This window comes from Suricata suricatta, chromosome 6, assembly GCF_006229205.1.
Source record: "Suricata suricatta isolate VVHF042 chromosome 6, meerkat_22Aug2017_6uvM2_HiC, whole genome shotgun sequence".
Taxonomy (NCBI): domain Eukaryota; kingdom Metazoa; phylum Chordata; class Mammalia; order Carnivora; family Herpestidae; genus Suricata; species Suricata suricatta.
Genome location: NC_043705.1, coordinates 124,141,254 through 124,167,497, shown reverse-complemented (window position 1 = coordinate 124,167,497; position 26,244 = coordinate 124,141,254). Strand labels below are relative to the sequence as shown.

Genomic DNA, 26,244 nt, shown 5'->3' with positions numbered 1-26,244 from the left:
CAAGGATGGGTGTTCTATCTTATGCACCAACATGCTACATCCTGAGCATCCACCACAGTACAATATATTTGTTCAACAAATGGGATTGGTTAGATATTACAAAAGCAATGTAAAACTTCCAATATTCCCTGAACATAACTTCCCTGCCCTTTCCATGGACAGGAGAACTCTAACAGTATGCTTACTATTTATCTGATAGGAATATCAAAAGTCAACCATAAGATGATCTTCATCAGAGTAAGGTCTTACCCTTTTTGAAGTCACAGATCTCTTTGAGAATCCAATAAAATCTATGGATCTTCTATTCACTAAAATATACATGTAAGCGTACACATAAAAATTTGTGTGGAATCTCATGGGGGTTAGGAATGTTTTGCAGGTTATTTGGTGACTGTGGTCCTTAAAACAAGAATGCTGATCTAAAATATCATTGCCTTCTTTGTACATTTAATTATAATTATTTTTGGGGAGTTACAGGTTCCAGATGTGAATGTTCTAGTGTTCTAATTATTTCTTTAATCCAACACTACCTCTTTTAAGTTTCAGGATCTTTCAACTGCTTAGAACTAGGTATATTTATAATTTAGGATGCTTTTGTTTAATGGAAAGCCCAACTCAAACTAGTTTAAACAAATAAAAGTATTTAGTGACTTATGTCATACTTAGGTCAAAAGTAAAGTGGGTTTTCGAAATGCTTTGATTTGGATTCATTTATTTCTCTAAAATTTTCTATCATATTCAGCATTGTCCTCAGGCTGGCATCTCTGAGGTCACAAAATAGCTGCTGCATTGACAGACCCTACATCAGCACATTACAACCCAGGAGAAAGATCACTCATGACACATAATTCCATGAAAATCCCAAGTGGCCTTCTGACTGGACCACCCCTAAACTAATCATTGAAGATAAAGTAATGCAAGATGCTGATTGACTTAGATCTGGATAACTTCAAAGAATGACAAATCTCATCCTTGGCCATTAGTTGGAATTGGTTCCACCCAAGGTCATGGTCATCCCATGCTTCTCTTTAATCTAACCCTTACAACATTTATAAATGTCAATCACACTCTTTGAGAATGAGAAATCAAAGGCTTTTAAATTTTTTTTAATGTTTATTTATATTGGAGAGAGAAAGAGAAAGAGAAAGAGAGAGAGAGAGAGAGAGAGAGAGAGAGAGAGAGAGAGAGAGAGAAACTGAGTGCAAACAAGTGAGGAGCAGAGAGAGAAGGAGACAGAATCTGAAGCAGGCTCCAGACTCTGAGCTGTCAGCACAGAGCCTGATCTGGGGCTCGAATTCACAAGCTGCAAGATCATGACTTGAACTGAAATTGGATGCTTAACCCACTGAACCACCTAGGCACTCTGAAAAAAACCCATGGCTTTTTAACCTAGTATCATCCTGAAATTCTTTACTCCTTTGCCAAGATACTTTTGTAAAAAAGTAAGATCATGCTTTCTCTTTCTGTGTGTGCATCAAGGATCCACATGGGCCCTTGATTTATTTTCAGTTTATGTTTCTGTCATTACAGGCACATTTGTTGTCCAAGTCACCGCAACTGATGCTGATGATCCAACTTACGGCAACAGTGCTAAAGTTGTGTATAGTATCCTACAGGGGCAGCCCTATTTTTCAGTTGAATCAGAAACAGGTTAGAATTCCTTTTCAACCTTCTTTTTACAATTAATAATTTTAATTGATTTTAGAAAAACAATTTATTAATAAAAACAGTGTAATTGAATTTTCTCAGATTTATCTGCCAAATACTAGCAATATATGTAAACATGATATCCAGATCATTTTAATTCAGAAAATTCAGGATGTTTCATACATTGTACTTATATAGGGTAAATTCAGAAAACTTATACAAAGTTAGTTTTTTCTTCCAGCTTGGGGTGAACCTAAAAACCAATGCCTCCTGATAGCCATTAGGGCTATTTGCAAATATTCCAATTCTTTTTTTACTAGTTATTTGGCATCTCTTACCCTGCTCTGAAGCTAGATGTAGCCATGAGATTTTTGGGGCCGATAAATGCAGCAATGATTCAAGTCACTTCCAAGCCGAACTTTTAGACATGGCGGTGCACAATCCACATTCCTTTCCTCCTGCCACAGTAATCATGGATGGAAACCAATGTTGACCTTGATCTCCAGCCTGGATGTCTGTTAGCATCAGCAGAGCTTCTTGCTGGCCTCCTCAGAGCATGAGAAAAAAATTAATGTTAGTTGTGTTAAGCCAGTAAGATTTTTATTATGACCTTGTCTAGCCCGTGCTTACTGATACCTAATCAACAAAGTGGTTTCCTTAAAGAACTTCTTTTTGTTTAACATCTCATTTTTCTGTATTTTATCCACAAAGTAGCATACTATCTTCTGATTAATTGTTTCTTAGGAAATACTGTCTGTGCTGTACAGTAAATTCTACACATATTTTTGCTATCATAATAGGAGTTGAATTCCTTTTCTACATTTTCCAAGCATCCATTATTGTTAGTAGAAATCAAAACTTTTCTAGGTTACTACATCCAGTTGAAAATTGATGTGTTAAGAGGTGCAATGAACTTGGAAAGAATCCCAAGGAGAAAGAAAATGTTGAGTTGAAAAACAATGAGGGTGAAAAATTAGAAATATTCAATGTCAAGGACAAAGGCTAAGGTGATCTCCTCTATTTAAATAGAGAAGTCCTGTTACTGGAGAATAGACAGAGCTGCACTTCCACTGAAGCCAGGACTATAGGGATAAAAGTGACCTGTTGTCTGAGGTATTCGTGTTAAAAATTAAAAAAAAAAAAAAAGATATTTTCAGCTTCATTAGTTGTTAAGCACTGGAATGTGCTACCAGAGAAGGCTTGAAAGCCTTTAAAGCCTATAAAGATTTTTGAAAGAATGTTGTTAATTTAGGCATAAAGCCTACACAGAGATTAGGCAAACTTTTAGAAGTTCTTTCAACTACTTATTTTATAACTACTGAACAATAGAGATAAAATTAACCTAACGTAAGAATGAATGTTGGTCACTGCTGGGACCAGCTGAACTAATGCTCACATCAACTTTAGGAAAACTTACGCTCTCTAGGATTATACAGGCTGATAATTACGGGAGAACTGAGCTGTGTTTTCTTAAGACCATAGTTTGTGGTTTAGAAAATCCTCTGAACATTCATTATGGGAGGTATATTTGATGAGCAATTAGCTGATTCAGTTAAGTGAAACTCAAGAGTCAGTTCAAGGAAATGGCTTCCTTAGCAATTTCTTCACAGTACACTTAAATGTCTTTTATCAAGCAGCTCTAGGTAGTATAACACTATGCCACATGCCAGGTTATGTTTTGCTATGTTATCTTATAAGACATGATATTTATACTACCTACAATCTATGCTATTGCAGATTTGACTTATTCTTGTGTGATAGGGTATTTTTTTTAATATATCTATCTCTCCTATGTGGTTATAATTTCCTTTAGTATAAAGGCTATCTATAATCATCTCTAGGTCACCTATTACATCTGGATAGTGTTTGCATATTGTGGATGACCTCTATGTTTACATAAATAAGTGATTTGATAAAGTATTTTTAACACATCCCTTTCCACTTCTGACTTTCGCATCCATAGGTATCATCAAGACAGCTTTGCTCAACATGGATCGAGAAAACAGGGAGCAGTACCAAGTGGTGATTCAAGCCAAGGATATGGGTGGCCAGATGGGGGGATTATCTGGGACCACCACAGTGAACATCACTCTGACTGATGTCAACGACAATCCTCCCCGGTTTCCCCAGAGTAGGAACATTTGATTGAATGAATTTCTTTAGTGCACTTTTATAAAACTCTAACTTTAAGAATGATATTTATTTTCCATTGTTATTAATTATCAATATTAATGAACTTAGGAAGAACCACACTTTTATTAGTTGGGTGATTTATGGTATGGTGATAGTTATAAAGGTAACACTATTGTTTTATTTTTCCTTATTAAAAATACTACCACAGACATAAATTTGCTTGTGCAGAACATATGTATACAAGCATGCTCCTATTTGTAAGAAAAAAATTGTGACTTTATTTTTGTGAATTTAATCAGTCATGTACTCTCTTTTAAATCCCCACAAAGCTTTATAAGGGGAGGATTTATCATTTTACTGTTTCTAAAAATACAACAGGAAATACCCATGTACTTAATCCATTTGTAATCATAAATAGTTTTCTATATTATGGTTAATTGAGATAACAAAAGCCATCTCTAAAATCATTAACTCTCATGGCTAGATGGGGGCGGGGGGAAGGAGGAAAAACAACATTCTTAAATACCTACTTTTATCAAGCAATAAACTAGAGCCCTTCATATAAAGCTCTTTCAAGAGGTACTGGTTTTAATGTAATTTTTTTCCAGGAACGAAATTCATTTCTGACCATGATCTAAGAAAACTACCTGAATGCTGTCTTCCAGGACAAAATAGCTGCCCACCATCAAAAAGAAAGCCCACTTACCCATTCATGGCATTTCTTTAATGCTGGTCCACTAATATGGGCTTCTTTTATAATAGAGAGACACATGGATCAACCAGAAACTGTTAAATTTTCTTTAATTTTTTTAAGTATTTAATCACAGCTAAATGCAATATGTGTGTGTGTGCGTGTATATATATATATATATATATATATATATATATATATATATATAAAACTAATTTCTGATGTCATGGGTAGAAGATAGTTTTATGGGTCCTAAAATTTTCTCCCACAGACGCCTGAAATAACAATATTAGAATCAGCAACACTTCACCCAAAAACCTCCTTTTCAATATGGGAATTCCCTGGGGAAGGGTAACAAAAGGGTTTGTCAGCACCTTAAACACCACAGAGACCGCCCCTCACTTTGCTCTCCCCTCGGAGAGCCTGTGGTCATTACTGAATACTATGCCAAAGCACAGGAGAGAAGAGGAACTCTGGGGGAGAAACTTGGCTTGTTCTATCATTTTGCCAAAGATGAGCCCAACATTTAATGCGTTAATATGATTGAATGACTATATTTTAGGGGTGTCGTAGTCTGGTTTTTTTCCAAAATAATTTGCACAGATGGTTGGCAAAATGTAATGGGTGAGAGTAAAATGAGTTTCGTTCTGACTTTTTTTGTTGTTGTTACTGTCCTAAGTACATGCTACTCGGGCAGATCTAAATTGAAAGTCACATGCAGTCTCCTTAAACTAATTTTGCAACATGAGGACATAAGAAAAGGGTACATCCATGAAATACAGGCTTTAAATCAGCAATACAAATACAAGAATGGGAGAAACCTATGCATATAAAAAAGTACTATAATGAAATTTAAAAGAAAGGATTACTTAAAGAAACAACTAGAAGCTTTCTCTCTCAATGTGGCTGTCTGCATTTCTGCCCTAAGTCAGACAAACCAGCTCCACATATAAGTGAGAGTGTCTACTTGGATACATTCTGCAGATCACTGTCATTTATTTTCACCTTCAGTTATTATTAGCGAATACACAAAGAACCCTTTTAAGAAATACCTCGTAATTGGCTTAAAGTCATAGTTGAGGTTAAATTCTTTTCCATTCTTTCTGCTAGATTAGTTAACAGGGGCTTGAAACCTTCTGCACTCATCTCGAGCAGCTCAGTCTTTGTCACCATCATACCATGAACCTGGAGACCTATTTACAGGACAAGAAAAGTGTTCTCCATTTGCAAAGAGATGGGTCATGACAGAAGAAATATTCTTAGCAATCATGAAAGTAAAGATGTAAGAATAGAGCACCATTAATTATTGTAAGGAAAGTACAAATCTGCTGCATCCTTAGTAATGTCTGAAAGAACCGTTAGAAAATGGGGTTTGTCTTTATTATGATAGAATACCCTTCATCTGTGTTTGACTTATATCTGTCTGGTGATTAATAGGTACATACCAGTTTAAAACCCCTGAATCTTCTCCACCGGGTACACCAATTGGCAGGATCAAAGCGAGTGATGCTGACATGGGAGAAAACGCTGAAATTGAGTACAGCATTACAGAGGGAGAGGGGCTGGACATGTTCGATGTCGTCACCGACCAGGAAACTCAGGAAGGCGTTATTACTGTCAAAAAGGTAATGCCGTTTGTTAAATACAAATGAGCAAGTTCAGTCAAGTAACCAAGGCAATTACTTACATCTTACATGAAACATCTTGTTTTGCATCTAGTGAAACATCTTGTTTTACTATTTTTTTTAATTTTTATTTATTTTATTGAGAGAGAGAGAGAGAGAGAGAGAGAGAGAGCGAGAGAGCGAGAGAGCATGAGCAGCAGAGGGCAGAGACAAAGGGAGACATAGAATCCGAAGCAGGCTGCAGGTTCTGAGCTGTCAGCATAGAGCCATATGTAAGGCTTGAACCCACTAACTGCGAGACCGTGACCTGAGCTGAAGTTGGACACTTAACCAAGTGAGCCACCCAGGTACCTCTAATAATTATTTTTTAATGCCAAGTCTAATGGTTGGCTTTTAGAGGTCCTCAATAATCTAATGCATTCATTAATTTTATACTTTCAATAAATTTTTATCAAGAACCTCCTAATAAGTAAATAAATGATAAAAATAAATGGTACACATTAAAGTACATAAAATAAATATTGTCAATGAATAAGAGACACTGCTAGATACCATTCTAGATGCCGCAGGTGCAATGGTACGTTCAACATGATGGTGTCTGCTCTCACTGAACTGCCAAGTAAAGGAAGAAAAGAGACAAGGATGCAAATAAACAAATGTGTACTATCAATTCTGATACATGCTTTGAAGGAAAAGAGTAATACAGCAGCGTGTTACTAAAGATAGCCTAAATTAGAGAGAGGGTATGAAAAGGCCACAGAAATAAATTAAGTAACGCCAATTTCCTACGAGCTCTTCAGCTACTTTTTGGAACAAGATAATAAATTTTTATATTTCTGGATTCCAATTTTTGTCCTATGTATTTATTCACTATTTACCCCCCCAAAATTGTCTAGCACCACAGAGTAGTACATGCAAGTGTGGCAAAATTTTAAAACCAATAAACTGTATGCTTTAAAGCTAAAAAGTATTTTATTTTTCATTAGCTTTTTAAATGACCACACTTTTATCACATATAACATTTTCTCTCTTCTTTAGCAGATTTGCTGGTAAAAATAAGCATAGGTGGATGTAAATAGCAAGAAAATCCATTCATTTTAAGCTTTGGAATATGTGTCTTAATACCTGGAAACACAGTAAAACATGTTTAAGCAACACTCAGACCAATGTTTTATACTATAATATAATTAGGAAGCCCATTAGTGTGCATTAACCTTTTTAATTTTCTTAGTGCCTTATCAGATTCAAACTGAAATTTTGCCTAGCCGACTAAATCACTTTCACTAATGTCTTGATTAATTGTGTTTCTAGTGAGCCTTGTCATATCCTCATCTAAAACTAAAAGTCAGCAGTAAGCATTTGGGTTCACTATGTCTCCAGAAGCAGAGATACTTTTTCTAAAGACCTCTGACAACAATGATCATTACTTTTGTTAGCGAGTAATTAGCCCAATGCCCTTATCAGGATATCACATGGAATTTTTTATCAACTCATGCACATGCAAAAAAAAAAAAAAACCACCCATATTAAATCTATTTTATCTGAATGAGTAAGAGGAAGTCATGATGCAAACATGTGGTTCTCAATTTTGGCTGCACGTTAGAATAACTGGGGGAGGTATTTAAAAGTATAGATTCCCACCCCCACCTCAGATAGTTTGGTTTAATGATCCAGGGTGGGGTCCAGATACTGGCAAATTAAAAAAAAATTTTTTTAACATTTGTTCATTTATTTAGAGACAGAGAGACACAAAGTATGAGCGAGAGGGGCAGAGAGAGAGGGAGACACAGAATCTGAAGCAGACTCCAGGCTCTGAGCTATCAGCACAGAGCCTGACATGGGACTCAGCCCCACAAACTGCAAGATCAGGACCTGAGCTGAAGTCAGACTCTTGACCAACTGAGCCACCCAGGTGCCCCAATGCTGGAAAATTTTAAACACTCATGAAATATTCAATTAAAGTCAGAGGTGACAACATCTGACACAGAATTATCTGTATATTTGCCAACTTGTACCTGACATGGCTCCCTTTGGTCAAATACAAGAAAGTTTTTTACAGAGGGTCCTTTTTTACAAGACTCCTGCTTCCAGGCTGTCTTCCCTGTCCATTATACCTTGCACCCTTGCACCCACATTCCAGGCCACAGCAGACCTGGTTTCAGCCCACACTTTTCATCAGGATGGTGTGGCCTCTGAACTCTCATGCCTTTGCCCAATATCACACTGTGTGCTGATGTCTCTGAGCAATATGCTCACAGTCACTACCAGTGATTTGTACTAAAGATGCCTCATGTCTCATCTTTCTGTGTCTTGGCTGCTTTAAATATGTCTCTTCTCTCCACCCACCCCAAGCTCTTGGACTTTGAAAAGAAGAAAGTATACACCCTCAAAGTGGAAGCCTCCAATCCTCATGTTGAACCTCGCTTTCTCTACCTGGGTCCATTCAAAGATGCAGCTACAGTCAGAATTATGGTGGAAGACGTGGATGAGCCCCCTGTCTTCAGCAAACTGGCCTACATCCTCCAAATAAGAGAAGATGCTCAGATAAACACGACAATAGGCTCCGTCACAGCCCAAGATCCTGACGCTGCCAGGAATCCCGTCAAGTAAGCACATTTCTGCGACATGTCATTTTTGTAAACTTCAGCCAATTGCTATTCAAGTATCACCTGCAAGTTAGAAAATTAATGCTTTTTCCAATTAAATATTTGTATCTTCCTGAAAAACGACTCTAAGCAGCATCTTAAATCTCCTTGCTCAATGTAAATATTGTTGTAGCTGCAGCATGAACCTAAAAATTTGGGGGGGAAACACAAAATGATCTATAGGAATTTACTGCTTACATGAAAATAGTATAAGGTAATACAACAGATTGGCTGGGAAGTTTTCTTTAAGGTCTTAGATTTGTCAAAGAGTGACATGGAGAGAGCACTGTGATTTTTAATAAACAAGACACTGGGCTGAGAGTCTGTTTCTCAAGTGTGGAAGAATCGATCCTGTAACACTTAGAGACAGAACTATGCTCCATTTGGATGCATAATTTTTTTTTCTTTTTCAGACATGGATAAAAATAAGAACCATTTCATGATATATGTCTGTGAAATCCTAGGAAAATTAATAGAGCTGAATCCTAATTTATACTATGTAAGCAAGCTCTATTTTCCCTATTCATTCCTAATACCTTAGCTGTAAATCATGCTGCAAGAAAGACTCATTGCTCTTTGAAACCACAGATGGTTCAGTATTCTAGAATTTTATCATGAAGCCACTGGAGTCAACTACTTCCAGGCTTTAGTCAGTAGCTTAGTTGACTAGATGAGAAAACTGCTAAATCAGAATATCATTGTGTAAATTAGCCCCTGTAAAAAAGCAAGCAGACTAGAGGAACTCTTACCAGTGAGCCCACAGATATATTCTGATCTGGGTACCTGCCTTATGCCAGGCATGTTCTAGGCTTTGGAGACACAACAGAGAATAATATCAAGTCCTGATCTCATGAAGCTTACATTTTAATTGGGGCAGACAGAAATAGGCAAACAACAAATATGTAATATTTCAGTTGAAATACATTGTAAGCAGTAAAATAAGAATATGGAAACAAAAAGTATCTTGGGTACCATTTTAAGATAGTGTGGTCAGGCTTGTCCTTAGTAGGAAATCATTTGAGTAAAGATTTGATTGAAATGAAGGGATGAACCATGATGATATCTGGGAGGAGAATATTCCCGGAAGAGGGGAAAATGAGGGTAAGGTCTGATGCCAGAGCTAGCTTGGCATGAAGAAGGAGTAGCAAGGAAGCTTACAAAGCTAGAAGAAAGTGAGCAATGTGGGGAGTGGTTGGTAAGATGTGAGGCAGTGGGGATGTTTGGTAGGTTGTAAGGTCCTATAAATGTTTGAAGGCCTTGGTAAAGACCGAATTCTATTCTGATTGATGTAGGAAGCCACTGCAAAGCTTTGAATAGGAGTATTATCTAATCTCAAACTACTTTTTTAAGAAGATCACACTGATGGCTGCATGAAGAATATTACTGAAGATAAAATATTTTGAGGTTCTAAGGCATTTTCTACTTTTCAACCATGAGCCCTTTGTTCAAATGAAACCTTATCACAAGTCCCACATCTAAAACACAAAAATGCACTGAGTTACATTCAGGGAATAGTTTTAAATCATTGCAAAAATAGACTCTGCTGTTTTGTCATTCTACTGGAATATCTATAGACTCCTTAAATCAGACTATGGTCACCCAAAGTAGCCACATGTTAACTCCATGGATCAAGTGTTCTATATACATTTAATAGTATTAATCAGGAAAATGAATGATGACCTTTGCTTGTAAAACACAAATAATTTTAAGTACTTTCACAACTATTCTCTCACTTGGAGTCTGTCCTAAGTGTGTAAGGAAAAAAATTTTAGCAAGTCAATGTCAAGACCAATTTAAAAGTGTTAATGCTGGAAGGTTATATAAATATGAGCTTTGTTACCTCTTTGATAACTCAACATGTTTTTAATTGAAAGAGATAATGTCTCCTGGGAATTTAGGCTGCATTTTTATGTCTATTTCACTTTTTATAATGAATACCATTTTAACCCATTACATTATTTTATGTTTTATTAAAGGAAGTAGCTAGCTTGTCAGATTGAGTTGGCTGTCAGCTAATTTTAAAGTTTCTATGCCAGCCTTTTCTTGGTACATATGGGTTTCATATATAGATACAGATTTAAGGATAAAAATACCAATAAGGATCTAGTAAGGATATATTGGTATATAAATGCATATTCTAATGAGTCCTTTTATAGGATAAAATTGATTCTTATATTGGGAAAATATATCCACACATAGTTTTGGTTATCCAAGATATAAATATTGAACAACTAGGTGCTAGACAATGTTAAGTACACAATTAATACTAGAGAACTCCTCCCGCAAACATTGATTTATCATTATGCCGGCACAAGTTTTTAATTCTTTAATTACATAAAATAATTTTTTCCAATAACTTTATCAAAAGTTCCCCTTGACTTCCATGAAAGGGTATCATAAAATGTCACTCTGAATAGATATTATGAAAAATCTACATCCAAACATACTTCCTTTCCTGACCCACAAATCTCCCTGACTTGAGAGGATACATTAGAAGACAAATTATGGAATCAGAGAATATAATAAATTTCAGGGGGAGGGGGGAGGGCTATCTAGCAAAATAATCTGTTACAATCATGTTAAAATTGATTACCTTGTCCCTTATCTGTTATGACTACAATTAATGTGCCTGGACAGTAAATATACTAGGTATGAATTGAAATTACTTTGAAAAGAAAAACAACAAACAAATAAGCCTTCATGTGCAAACGTCTTTCCTAAACAATGTAGACATCTGAAGTTTCCTACTAATTTTTAAATCTCCCAATTAAGGGGAAAACTCATATACAATTTTGGTATTTCCTAAATAGTTACTTTCTCTCTAAAGTTTTAAGCTACCTCCAACTAACAATTCTTCACTCCATACCCTTTATTTCAAAGGCTTGACTGGAAAATATTACTTATAAAGCTTAAAACTATAGCAGGAAGAAAACAAACAATAAGAAAAGATTCCTGCTGTACATAATTGTAAGAGCTTATAAGGACAATAAGTGGTGTATCTTAAGTTCAATTTTTTTCATGAAGTAAAAAAATATAGGCAAAAATGTAGGCAATTATTAAAGTTCTTACAAAGTCTATGAATACAGAAATTTCCTTTTTGGGTAATTAATTATGTGCTATAAATATTTATCATTCTTAAATATGAAGGCAGGTGATCAAGTTCAATGCTGTTGCCTAAATTCTTAATAAACATTGATGGCAAAAGAGCTGTTTCAACTGTAAGATATGAACACTTAATAATAATATGTTAGGTTTATATAAACTAAAATTAAAATTCTGAGGTGGCCTGAGATATATACATATAGAAAGAGATATAAATAGAAAGATATACAGCTTTTTTGAATTTCATTAATTCTCTTTAATATCAGATTTAAATAGCCTACAATAATCAAATATCTACTTTATTTAGACCCCTGACAGATGACAAAATATATTTTATTAAAATAATTCACCAGTTATATTTTAAAGCAAAATAATCAGTTGAAATAGAATCTACCTGTTAATAACAAGAGTTTATTTTTCTTGGAGCATTCATAATAAGTCTACATGTGTGTGAGTAGCTAGGTCATTTACTTAATTATATTTCTACTGAGCCAACATTCCAAATCTTCTATCATGACGTAAATTTTGAGAATCTAGCTGAAATGGGCAATTCTTTCCCTTAATGATCTTAACATATCAACTGTCTTCTGTGTTTTCTTTTTAATATCCCCCTACATAAAACAGAGTGCATACAAATTTCCCTATATATCACTATTCCAAAACTAGTAATAAATTTATAAAGATAATATTTCTCAAAATTTACTAGTCTCCCATCTATTTCAGTGTTGAAAACTCTGTCCTTTAATTTCTAAGACATCTCTTGGTTTTCCTTGAATTCTCTTAACTCCTTAAATAGTTATCAAGTTCCTACTCTGCTCTGAGCACTGTTCTGGCCACTGTGGGTCTTCATTCTCCCATCATATATTTTTTTAATGTTTATTTTTTTTTTTTGAGAGAGAGAGTGGGGAAGGTTAGAGAGAGAGGGAGACAGAATCCAAAGCAGGCCCCAGGCTCTGAGCTGTCAGTACAGAGCCTGACACAGGGCTTGAACCCACAAACCATGAGATCATGATTTGAGATGAAGTTGGATGCTTAACTGACTGAGCCACCCAACCACCCCCCTTCCATCATCTTTTAAGTGATTCTGTCCTTAATATTTTTCTCCCTTCACTGGGCCTTCTCTTTCTAGACAATTGAACAGGAAATCTAAGTTGTCAATCTAGCTCTTTCTCTTCCCAAACTTCCCTTAGGCATCTCAGCTTCAATATCAAAACTGGAACTTAAGATCTTCCCCAAATCCTGTTCTTCTCTTGTACCACTTGGGACAGCACCAGCCAACCATTCTCCTCAATTCAACCAGAAATCTTTATTAATATTAGTAAATTAATCTTTATTTAGATTAAAATCCACTGGTATATTCACATTGTTCTTAGGACAAATCCCAAATCCTTGACCTGGCATGGCCAGCCCATTCTCTGCAGTCCAACCTCTGAATCTCTCCCTGACCTCATCTTCTTTCTCCTTTTCCTGCCTCACTAACTGCAGCTACACCAGCCATTTTTTGCTTCTTTCAACATAATGATTTTTAAAATAAAGTGGATAATGGAAAACGAAACAAATAACCCTACTTATGCACATGAACACATACATACACATTTAAGTTCTAAGATTCTAAAAACTTGGGTTAAAATGTATTAATACACAAATGATACAAATTACACATAAAAGAAACTTTTGTGTTGATTTTCAAACTCATGCAACTTGTCTAATGGGTTTACCATTAGGACCTCAGTTGTAAAAAATTAATTTCCCAGATATTTTGCTTTATATTAAGTTATAGATATTCAAATATGTGCTACAGGTAGAAAAAATTCATGTAACAAACAGACATTCTGGGAATAGTTTCAGGGTTTGAGAATAACAAATACAAATGAAGGTCTTTCTAGAATTGTTTGAGGACAGAGGATAGCTACACTTGTGGTGAGCATAGTACAACATACAGACTAGTCAAATCATTATGTTGTATACCTGAAATTAATGTAACAGTGTGTGTGTCAACTGTCATTCAATAAAAAGAAAAGAAAAGAAAACCATTCTAAATCCTACTCTGCATTTTTAGGTACTCTGTTGATCGACACACAGATATGGACAGAATATTCAACATTGATTCTGGAAATGGTTCAGTTTTTACGTCGAAACTTCTTGACCGAGAAACACTGCTGTGGCACAACATTACAGTAATAGCAACAGAGATCAGTAAGTCTAACCTCACAGGACAACTGTCCCCAGTTGATGGAGGGAGAGTCCCAGCAAGGGCTGGTAAAGCAAGACTGAAATTATTCACTATGTACTGATATCCTATTCGATACATATTCAGCGAAAGAGTCCTGTAATGATTTGTAGTGATGTTTCTTCTAGGCATGTGTTTGTTCATTCACAAATGCAGAGGCAACCGTGGACATTCTGTAGTTTAAAAATAATAACATGTGAATGTACCTCTCAAATGAGGTTGAATTGGTACATATTGGATTTGATTCCAAAAAGCTTGATAAATCAGAACATTACAGAAGCAGCTTAAAAAATGGACTCATAGTTAGGATTGGTGGGGAGGAGAATCAAGTATATTAAAAACTGTAGGCACTACTTAGAAACCTTTCAGATCTCTATCCTCTGGTTTTCTATAGAATTTCTATTTCAAAATCATTTCATAAGTAAGAAGTATAAATTTTAGCTTTTCTATTGTACACCAAAGTGAGCAATCCAAACCACCAAGTAATCAATAAAATGTTTACAGTGAATTTTACGGAAGTCACCATGAAACTGAAGGCAGAGAAAAATAATGCCAAATGAATGCTTCAAATAAAATGATTATACACAGTGGAAATTGTGTAATGTAAACACAATGTGTAGGCCTAAGTACATGAAAGAAAAAGTATTTTTAAAATAACATTTAAATGTTTAAAAATAGGCTTCTAAATTATAGCTCATTTTTTACTTTTTGTTTTTGATTTTAAAAGTTCGAACATTTTTAGCTCAGTTGGGTATCTGGTGTGAAATATTCCGTGTCTAATGGTATATTACAGTAGTTTTCTTTGTCAATGTAACTCATGAGATTTGAAATGGCTGAAGGATATTGAATAGAATAATAAATACCAATATGGGCAAAATAAAGCATTGCCTTGTGATAGTGTTAACAACTTCTAATTATAAATTTGTTAGGTAGGGAATATGCTCTCAGAATTTACGTGGAGGGATTGATGCGGATACCAAAGGCAGAGCATACTTAAAGCTTTAAAATTACAAAATTATTTTTCACACTGAAAAGGACCTCTTTTTTATAACTTCATGAAATTTTATTTTTTACTGAAGTAGTCATTTCATGCATATTTTAAGCTTTGTGCCTATTTTTTTTAAAGATTTAATGTTTCTGTGATATATTTGAAAGTACTTACTAGTGATAAAGACCTTTTAAAACTTCATCTTTGGCAGCTCTAACTGTGGAAGTCTAATGTGGGCAACATTTTAGATGCAAAGGAACTTAAGAATCTTATTGTCTAAACTTCTTATCTATCTTTGATGCAACAGAAGCCCAGAGCTTATGTAAAACCAGCCCACTCCCATCCCAGGGCCTTGGCACTTACTGTTCCCTCTATCTGGAGAGCTGGAAATATTCACACGGCTTAATTCTTTTTATTCATGTCTCTGTACAAATGGCATCTCATGAGATGAAACTGAGTGGCCACCCCATGCAAAGTATCACCTCCATCTCTTTCCAATCCCTTTCCCTGTTTAATTTCTCCATAGCATTTACCATCTGACACATTATATATTTGTGTATTTACAGTTTGTCCCCATTAGAATAAAATTCCAGAATGCAGGATTTTTGTGATGTTCCCCATATGTCCCAGCACCCCTACTAGTGGCTGGCAGATATTAGAAACTAGATGCTCACTAAATATTTATGAAGAGAACAAACAAATAGAAGTGAAAGAAGAGTGCTGAGTTCAGAGATTCTAACTCCTGATGCTTAGACCAGGAATCTGTCTTCCGTGCTACTCCAGACACTTCATTTGTCTCTAGTCTCTGCTCCCTACCATCCTAGACGAACAGTCTGGGCTTGGAGTCAGACAGACCCAAGTTTAAGTTGAGGCTCTACTTCTGATTCATTATCTCTGTGAAGATGGACAAATTACCTAACATATCTGTGCCTCAGTTTCTTCATCTATACAGTAGGGGCAAAAACTGTATTTAAATGCAGAGTTTGTAAGGATTAAATAAGTTAATAGAGCAAAATGCTGAGCAGTACATCTATCTCGTATTTAGCACAAAAACTACATAACTAAGAAGGAAACTACCATTGGTTTCTTTCATTCCTCACCTCCCCGGTCCCACCCCCCCGCTCTTTCTTTTGTTCAAATTTTCCCCATCTCCCTGCTTCTTTGGCTTCCCCTTAAAATCTGCCTCTCAACGGCCTTTTTTGGATAAAGCTTTTCTTTATTTTTGTGTTATTCTGGGGTTTGCTATACAGTTGCACTATATCAACACAAGTAGCTTTATCTCCTAGGTATTTCCACCATGTGTATCCAACTCCAGAAGTATTTTTTTTTTTTTTGGTGACTAATTATTTTTTGTGACTAAGTCAGCACACAGTGCCCTGTGGTACTCAGTGCATCCTTGGGGAATCTGTGTATGACTGAGAAAGGAGTCGGTGACTGTTACCTAAAGGAGACTGACAATCGACATATAAATGCCCATTCCTTTCTTTTCGGCATGTTGCAGATAATCCAAAGCAAAGCAGCCGAGTCCCACTATATATTAAAGTTCTAGATGTCAATGACAATGCCCCGGAATTTGCTGAATTCTATGAAACCTTTGTCTGTGAAAAAGCAAAAGCAGATCAGGTGAGTTTCATAAGAGAGTAAATTAATTTAGTCAGATTAATTTCGATCTTCTAATAATTCAGATGATACACAGAGCTGAGGGCCAGGTTTGAATTATCTATGAAGTAAATGCTAACAAAATTAATACTATAAATAAGAACAGAATGAATGCTTAACTTGCATAAGAAAACAGTTTTTAAGAACTGGAAGTTCATCATTCTCAAAGACTGATGTGGATTCAAATCAGTCTTAAGTTTTCCTTAAAATAGACTAGTCACAGCTTTATTGGAAAAATCTTAATTGGTGAGCAGATACTTTTAATTACTATGTATACAGGAAAACAATAAATACAACATATTTTACAATTGCCTATAATTCATAGTTCCACTTGTTTATATTGCCCATCTGTACAAGTAATACACATCCATGAGTCTTTTCCTGTTTTATACATTTGTCCCCACCTGAAATTGGTCTTTTCTACCAATGATAGAAAATTATGTTCCAGTTTGTTGAAATAGCAGTACATTGTTAAAATACATGTTAAAGTAGGAAGCTGAAGTTGTGTTTTATGTACAAACTTTCTTTTTAGCTTTTATGCAAGTCGATGGCTTATGTATATGTCAAGACTGCATTTCTAACCTGGCTGTCGTACAGAAAGCCCGATTTTTCTAGCTGAAATGCTGTCATAGATCACTGTGATATTTTATAGTTTTGTATTACTCTAGGACAGTGTTTCCCAGCCCAAGTGATCTTCTCCCAGGGGACATTTTTGATTGTCACAAAGAAGAGGGTGTTACTGGTATATAGTGGGAGGATGCCGGGCTTGCTACCAAACACCCTACATACAGTGTCCAGGATAGCCCCCAAACTAAATATTATTCCGGGCTCTATTTCCAACCCATCATTTCACTGCATACAGTGGATTCACTAAATTTTCTAGAGGCTATCGTTTTTAAAGTAAAATCAGAAACCATTTAGTCAAGCAATTTACTGCAAAACTGTAAGGAATGCTTTTGAGTTACCAAACTTCATAGCAGCTTTATGATTTTGATTTTAGTTGATTCAGACCCTACGAGCGATTGACAAAGATGACCCTTATAGCGGGCACCAATTCTCATTCTCTTTGGCCCCTGAAGCAACCAGTGGCTCGAACTTTACCATTCAAGACAACAAAGGTAAATGAGCCCAAGTTACTTTCTCTGCCTATATATTTATATCTTTATCTCGATCTATCTATTGGCATCACAACTGTTGCAATCCATGATGGGGTATGCACATAACACTGATTTTCCTTTCCGGTTCCAGATAACACAGCAGGAATCTTAACTCGGAAAAATGGCTATAATAGACACGAGATGAGCACCTATCTCCTGCCTGTGGTCATTTCAGACAACGACTACCCAGTCCAAAGCAGCACTGGGACAGTGACTGTCCGGGTCTGTGCATGTGACCACCATGGGAACATGCAGTCCTGCCATGCCGAGGCCCTCGTCCACCCCACGGGACTGAGCACAGGGGCTCTCATTGCCATCCTTCTGTGCATCGTGACCCTACTAGGTAAACTGCTTCTCCCTGCATCCTATCTCCCCATGAGGGGCACACACTGTTACTGTGACACTCTAGATTTATCCGCCTCCCCCATTAAGGCATACAGCCCGCTCTAGGTGAGTAGAGTTATATGCTGAGAATCTGTGTTGTTCAACCATGAACTAGTTTTTGTTTGAAAATAGCTTTGGAGAATGAACAGATGTGAAACTTGCCTATGTCTTTACCTACTCAGGGAATCATTCACCAAAGGAAATCTCTTGTCCATCAGACTGGGAATGAATCCCCTGCGGAATTTGAGGGCACTGTAAATAGGCCCTTTTCATTTTGTTTGTTGTTTAATATTTAACCTGGCAAACATTGTTAAAATATAAAGAGTGAGAGTCATCTGGCATGGAGGGTGTGATGATGGCCCTTTCTATGAAGGTAAAGTTAAGATCAGTGGGAAAGTGGAAAGAGAAATATGATGACTTTTTCTCCCTCACACAAGAAATAAAGAAACAATTAAATTTTCTTCAACCCAGCCAACTTGCTTTGATCTACCCATTTAAATAACTACCTTCTCAGCATTACTCCCGAATGCCACATACACATATCTATTATTTTTTGGGCTCTCAAACATAAATTACTTCTATGACTGAGGAAGTAAATCTGGGACCTAAAAGAAATGAATGCAATCAAGGTGAAAATCAAGTTGCAGCAATGATTCAAAATGAAATTTTTATCCCCAACCAATGAATTAAGCACACAGGTTGGGCTCAAGATGCTCTGCAGACTGTTGTCTCTTGTGAACTAAGAAATCAAACATTAGTTAACTCGGTCCTTCCAAAAATCAAAGTAAGCTTGCATATACAAAGGGAAGAAAGGTAAGAAATTAAGAGTCAACCTGGGTTACACAGGGGGAGGGAATCTTTTTCAAAAAAAAAAAAAACCAATATAGTGACTTTGAGAGGAGGAAAGAGTAAAGAGCCACATTTTTCCAAGAAGAGAATGCCTAGGGATCCCTGCTCAAGAGCTTCTTCCCTATCATTTTGCTAATTATAACAGAAATCTTGAGACTTAACTACAGAACTGTGATTCTCTTTGTCAACGAAGATTCGGGGGAAGTGTTTTAAGATATGAGGATAAATAAAAGATGACAGTATGCAAAGACAAATCAGTGTTTCTAATGGTGTGAGTCTGTAAATTTGTTTTGGAAGAGAAGGATATGAGTATTCTTTTTGATTTAAAAAAGAGTTATTTTTAGAAGGGCTGAATTGGCAGGGCTGTACTCAGGGAGAATTCCATGGACATTTTGTGGTCTGTAGAAAGAGCTGATTCTCATCTCATAGAAGTGATTCTTCCTTTTCCTTCATCGTCTACCCATTTTCCCCTCACCAACTCCTTTTAGCCTCCCTTTTCATTTCCTTCCCTCACTGTCTCCTCGTTACTCCTAACTTGTTTCAGTGCTTCCTACAGCTGGTCTCATCTTTTTGGAATTCTGAACCCAACAAAAGAGGAGATAAATGGGATTTAACCTTTACTAGGCTAACATCGTGGGCTGCACACTGGGCAAGATGCTTCACAACTGGTTTTCTCACTTAACCCTCAGAACCATCTGGTACATATTTATCTGCACCTCAAATTAGAAAACGGAGGCTCCAAGATGTGCAGTCATCTAGCCGAGTCACACAGCTAACAGGTGTTGGGACAACCGACAAAACCTGGGTCTTCTCCCCCTGAGCCTCGGGGCTTCCACATTGCTCTCTACTTTCTCTGTGAGCTCACAGAGCGTAAGGCAATTTCCAGGCTTGAACTGAAAACGAGACCACTGAAGAAGGTGGAAGCAAACCCGAGATTTTGTAAGAGAAGGAAAGCCACATCAATAGAGGAGAAAACCTGCAGTCAATAAAGTGGATCATGGGGCATCTCTTGTTTTATATACAAAAATAAAACAGGGATGCCTGGGTGGCTTAGTCAGTTAGGCTTCCAATTTCAACTCCGCTCATGATCTCATGGTTCATGAGTTCGAGCCTCACATCAGCCTCTCGGCTGTCAGCATAGAGCCTGCTTCAGTTCCTTTGTCTCTGTTTCTCTGTCTCTCTCTGTCTCTCTCTCACTGTGTACTTCTCCTGCGCTCTTGCTCTCTCTCACTCTCTCTCAAAAATAAACATAAAAAATAAAAATAAAAAATAAAACAACAGTAAAAACAACTACTACATCTCGTGTCTCTGTGGTGCTTTAGAGTCTGCACAACTTTTACATTTATTAACTCGTTCCTGACAACAGCACTGAGCACTGTGTTCATGCCTCTTTTACAGAAGGAAACATACTTAGAAAGGTGAAATATTTAAGTAAGCCTAGGCAAGCTGATTTCAAGTGCCTTGCTACTACCTTCTAGCTTTATGATGGCATTTGAACACAGATTGGTTTCCTCCACCCAAAATCTCACTGCTATCCTCTGGCCTCAGGAGACTGAGAAAGAGGAAGAGGTCACTCACTGGGAAGAAAGCTATTACTTTCTCAGAATGTATTTTTTTTGCTCTGCATGCTTAGAACTCACATCTTTAGTTTATAAAAGTTAGCTTTGAGAAAGATCTCCCTTCCAGAATTTCTGTTCAGATGTACACTGGGCCAAGAAGAAAAGTCCAGGCAGTTGTAGGTGTAGGAGAACTAGGCAGTGAATGAGTACCTTTGATTTACCCAATGTGCCCTCTCTCTTCTAGGCAATCGCACTTTGGGGTATGCGTAGGACTGAAATAAAAGACACTGATAACCTAAGCTGGAGAAGAATTAGGAAGTAAGAAATGCCTGCTATCTTGCCTTAAATGGTGGCATAAACCATTGTACATACGGGTTTAATTCTTTCCAACACCATCATCTTGGTTCTATTCTCTAACCCCAGAGGCCATCCTTAGCTACAGTCCTCTGTTTCGTAAACCTTTGTCATTGGTCACACTGGAATCTGGAGTAGAGTACACTATGAGCATCCCTTTGCCCAAAGCCCTGCCATTTTCCACGCACCCGCACCTCAGGGTAAACTGAAGACCTACAGAAACCTCCAAGCCCCACATGACAGGGCCTTTCCTTCCTCCTTTCCTCTCCTGGGCTCCCTCAGGTGTAGTCACGGGGTCTCCTGGCTGTTTCTCAAATACTCTAGGCCCCCTCGCACCCAGCCTTCCTTCCAGCTCTGTCCTCTTCACCTGACGGCTCCTCGGATAATTCCCCATATCTTTGCTCAAAGGTCACACCTCTTAAACACACACACACACACACACACACATACACACACACACGGTCCCTCAATCATACACAGAAGTGCTCCTCATCCTCCTTTCTCTGATCAACTGTTTGTTTTCACTGCACATATCACCTTCTAATGATTTCCTTATTTATTAGATACATTTTTTGTTTTTTGGTCTCCATCCATGACTACTGCCATCTCTGCCCACTTCGTTAGGACGGGGCTCTTGATTAATGTTTTTCATTGATAGTGCCTAGAGCTATAGCTGGCACAGAGTAGGCACTACATAAATAGTTAGTTAGTGCATGAATAAATACATAAGTGCCCTGAATGGCTTGGAAGAATGAGGCACGAGGATGCCGTTTGGCAGCAAAAGGCATTGTGTACAATTACACAACCACATGCTTAAAACTGGCAACACTGGCTATTCTTTAGAAATAGTCTATACTCCAAGCATGCTTTAATGCATGGTGATTAATACGAGTGTTGGCTTTTTAGTTTGACCTGGATTTCAATTGTTTGTACATATGACATCTCTAAACCTCAACTTCTCTATGTAAAATGGGGTTACAATGATGGCACCTCCTGTGTAGGGCTGCAGTGAGAATCACATGGGATTCAGCAGGCAAAGCACTTAGCACAGTGCTTGGCACACAGAAGGCTCTCAGTAGACAACCAATTATTATTAATACTATTAACACCTGAAATTTTAATATATAGATACATGGGTGTCCATATATCCATCATTATATGTGTAGATATACATATCCACCCAAAGCCATTATTCTGTAATTCTCAATACAGTAATTCAATTTTTATGACTCATAAAATCTGGACCATGTTATGGATGAGAAAATAAAAACACATTATTAGTACTTCTTGCAGTAAACATGTCTGGACAAACTCAGTTTAACAACACGGTTGCTGCCCTGGCTGACTGTTTTCTAAGCCGTCGCTGTGTTTTTATTTTCCCGTCCGCATGTCCATTTGGAGATGGGTCTCTCTACAAGTAGCCAGCTGTGCTCTACCCAGCCAGCTGCGAAGAAACATCAGGAGTTATTTAAACACAATTCTTGCTTTGCCTCTAATTCGAGTTAGGAGGAAAAATCAAAAGAATGAACATTCCAGGCAGATTTTTTTTTTTAAGTTCCACCTTGAATGTGTTTATTTTGTTTAGCTCAACCAGAAATAAGCTGGTGTGTGTCTTCTCACCTGCCCCCTTGCACACTAGCCGGTCTTGAAGTCCAGAACAGCTTTCTGAATTGCATCTGGGCTTCTCCAGGCATTATCTGAAATAATATTTCTTATATGTAGAAAGATATGCACACATTCACATCTCTACTTTGGGTTTTAAACTAATTTTACACTTCTCTCAGGAAAAAAAGAAGAAGAAGGCGGCAGAGTGCAAAAGTTATTTTAGATGTGTAGTTATGCAAACCTTCAACACATCCCAAAGGTGCCAGCCTTGTGCTTATAAGCAGTTTCAGAGCATTTCAGGTGTTCAGCATAATTTGCACTGTTATGCTGCGCTCTCGCTGCGTTTGAGCTTTATTATTATTATTATTTTATTTTTTTCTTACCTTCAGACTAGCTCGCCATTTCAAAGCGAGTGGGAACTACTGAGAAAATATGAAGGTGTTTTATCCTCTACTTAAATTGTAACTTTCTTTCAAATATTCTTCTCCGTTTTGGGGGAGGTCTCCGGTTTGATTACAATGGAGGCAAGCGCAACCTTCAAGGAATAAGAGTTGAGTCTGCAGTTTTCCTGGAGAAGTTTTAAAACTTCGCGTTGGAGCGCAGTGTTGCTTGCTGACATTAATTGGGCAGCAAAATTAACTGTCCCTTCCCTTTCTGCTTTGTTTCTGCTTCCAGTGACAGTGGTGCTGTTTGCGGCTTTGAGGCGGCAGCGGAAAAAAGAACCTTTGATCATTTCCAAAGAGGACATCAGAGACAACATTGTCAGTTACAACGACGAGGGTGGCGGAGAGGAGGACACCCAGGCCTTTGATATCGGCACCCTGAGGAATCCCGAAGCCATAGAGGACAGCAAATTACGCAGGGACATCGTGCCCGAGGCCCTTTTTCTGCCCCGACGGACTCCAGCAGCTCGCGACAACACCGACGTCCGGGATTTCATTAACCAAAGGTTGAAGGAGAACGACACGGACCCCACCGCCCCGCCCTACGACTCCTTGGCCACCTACGCCTATGAGGGCACCGGCTCGGTGGCCGACTCGCTGAGCTCGCTGGACTCGGTGACCACGGATGGAGACCAAGACTATGACTACCTTAGCGACTGGGGCCCGCGCTTCAAAAAGCTCGCAGACATGTACGGAGGCGTGGACAGTGACAAAGACTCCTAAAGCGTTGCCTTTCTCGTTTTCCTGTCCGCCACCCAAGTACGTGGAGTGGCGATGTCCTCCTCCGTGTCCGCTGCTCCGTGAAGGGTTCTCCGTGGTCCCCGTTCCCGACGTCGACGGCTGCAGTCCGTGTGGATCCAATGCTAGGGACTTTTTTCTAGTACACTTTTATGAGCTTCCAAGAGGCAAAGGTTTATTTTTTAGCGCATCCAGTTAACCATGGCGTCAGGCCCCCGGCCCGCGCTGGAAGAGGGAACCAGGGGTGCTGTTTCCCTGTTCTCTTAGGGCGGGCGGGCCCACGCACAGCCTCGCTGGCCTGGCCTCCCCACTCCCCCCTCCAGTGACTCAGGTCAGCTGCCTGCTCCGGCTGTACATTTCACATGCCAATGGGATGAGGGGCTGGGCTTTAATTAAAAAGTACAGTTCTAGAAAAGAAATGAGGGAGCAACAACTGTGAAGTTGGTCCTGGTATATCGGCTAGCAAGGAGATGATGAATTATATATATTGGGTGTGTTTTGTGGGGGTGTCCCAAAGTATTAAAAATGGCCTTTGCCCTTCCTATTTGTTCTTCAAGAACTTTTACTGGCACCAGTGACTATTCAAAACATCAAATCCACCAATGTTTTAAGATTCTGATTCCTCTTTAGGACTAGAAACAAATTAAATGGTAACAGTAAAAAACAACAAACATGATATCTCATTGCTGGCCACTAACTCATAATTTATTATGTATTAAACACACAAAAGTTTGCCCTTGCACCATATAAAGAGAAAGGGAAAATAGCTAATAATGTGAACAAAGGAAATATTTAGCGTATTTTAAAGCTCCGGCCACCAAATGTACTACAGATCGCTTAAAATTATTTCAGCCGTCAGTAGACTAATTACAAATAAGTCTAATTGTTTCAAATTCTCCAAGAAACTTTTCTGAGACAAATTTTAACTCCTTGTCTGTAGTTGTTGTCAGTATTATTCTAATAGACTTGAAAGTAGGCGTGTGAAGTACATATTCCTGGTACTTCATACACAATTCAGTTGTGTTAGTAAAGATAGATCAGATAAAACTCAAATCCTGCCCTCAGAGTTTAGTGGGGAAATGAGAGCCAGCCACACTTGAACCTTATAACTTGTCCTTCACATCGGGAAACATCTATATATTTATATGATGTGATATAGATATATTGTTGAGATCATAGTGAAAAACTACACATTACACATTTGGAAGACGCTTACGAAGGGAAAATTTTGATTCCCTTCGATGACAGTGTTTAAGAGTGTATAAAATGATAGTTGACTTTCAAAAGCATTAATATTTTTTCATTGTTTTTAACTTTGTTGCTATGGCAACCCTGCCATCCTTGTCTTTGAACTAATGACAAAGTAATGATCTCAAACTACAACGGAAAAGTAGTGTTCAATCCATCCAATCTATTCTTTCTCTAATTATGCAATTAGCATCATAGTTATTATCCAGAGGACCCAACTGAACCGAACTAATCCTTCTGGCAGGTTCAAATCATTTATTTCATATGCCTGTTCTAATGATTTGTATCATTAGAATCTTACATTGTGCAGTCATCAGAAAATTCCAAAGTACTGTAATGAAAACATTGTTGTTTTAAAAACTTAAAAAAGAAAAAAAACCCAGGCTCTGTATATATCTATATATCGATATATCTATATATATGATGTACTTAAGAATATGCTGACTTCAATTATTAGTCTTAGGGATTTATTTTCAATTAATGTTAATTTTCTACAGATAATCTTAATGTCATTTCCATTTGGAGATACTGTCATATTAGCATATACTTTCTATTTGGAACACACTGTTATTTAGTTAAGTTTTAAATACGCGTGTTACCCAGGAAGTAAAGACGGCACCCTTAAAATAAGAGAAATGTAGTCTTTGGGTTACCCAATTAGAGTGAAAAGTTTTATAAACATATTATTCCTTGTGTTTCCTGAATGGTTTCCTATTTTGTAATGGACTTCCCTGTATACTAGCAAGTATTTCATGTTTTCAGGGTTTTCTTTTGCTAGTTCTTCATACACACACACACACACACACACACACACACACAGGAATGCAAACAAAATACTACGGGAGGGTTTCACTGTAATGAATATCATAGTCACCGTTGTGTTGAAAAAGATAGCTTAGTAAAGTTAATTAGTAAGAACTAGTTATTCATAGCAATAGAACACCTTACCTTAATCACATGACTTACTGTAAAATTAAAGAGCTCTCTGTCCTTATGTTTCATGTCATGTAATAAATTGTATCAAGAAAGATAGTTCTGTAAAAAGAAAGATATCATCAGAAGTCTTCCTTTTGAACTTTTGGGTTAATTGGAATGTCTGAGGGTTGATGTTAGCAACGTGCAATGTTTGATGGTAAGGTTTATTCTCTCCTCATAAGGGAAAGTAAGTAGTTCTGTAGTGGAATATT

The 26,244-nt window shown here is 37.4% G+C and overlaps 1 protein-coding gene across 1 annotated transcript in view; it reads left to right on the top strand.

Annotated features, from left to right (window-relative positions):
- Nucleotides 1-24,228, top strand: part of CDH6 (cadherin 6) — a 118,434-nt gene extending 94,206 nt beyond the window's left edge. The window contains exons 4-12 of the mRNA XM_029941054.1: nt 1,531-1,650; nt 3,611-3,778; nt 5,909-6,096; nt 8,449-8,702; nt 13,903-14,039; nt 16,563-16,684; nt 17,721-17,838; nt 17,969-18,220; nt 23,304-24,228. Of these exons, the coding sequence (XP_029796914.1) occupies nt 1,531-1,650; nt 3,611-3,778; nt 5,909-6,096; nt 8,449-8,702; nt 13,903-14,039; nt 16,563-16,684; nt 17,721-17,838; nt 17,969-18,220; nt 23,304-23,794 (1,850 nt within the window). The 3' untranslated portion in view covers nt 23,795-24,228. The remainder of the gene's footprint in view (nt 1-1,530; nt 1,651-3,610; nt 3,779-5,908; nt 6,097-8,448; nt 8,703-13,902; nt 14,040-16,562; nt 16,685-17,720; nt 17,839-17,968; nt 18,221-23,303) is intronic.
- Nucleotides 24,229-26,244: the final 2,016 nt, after the last annotated feature.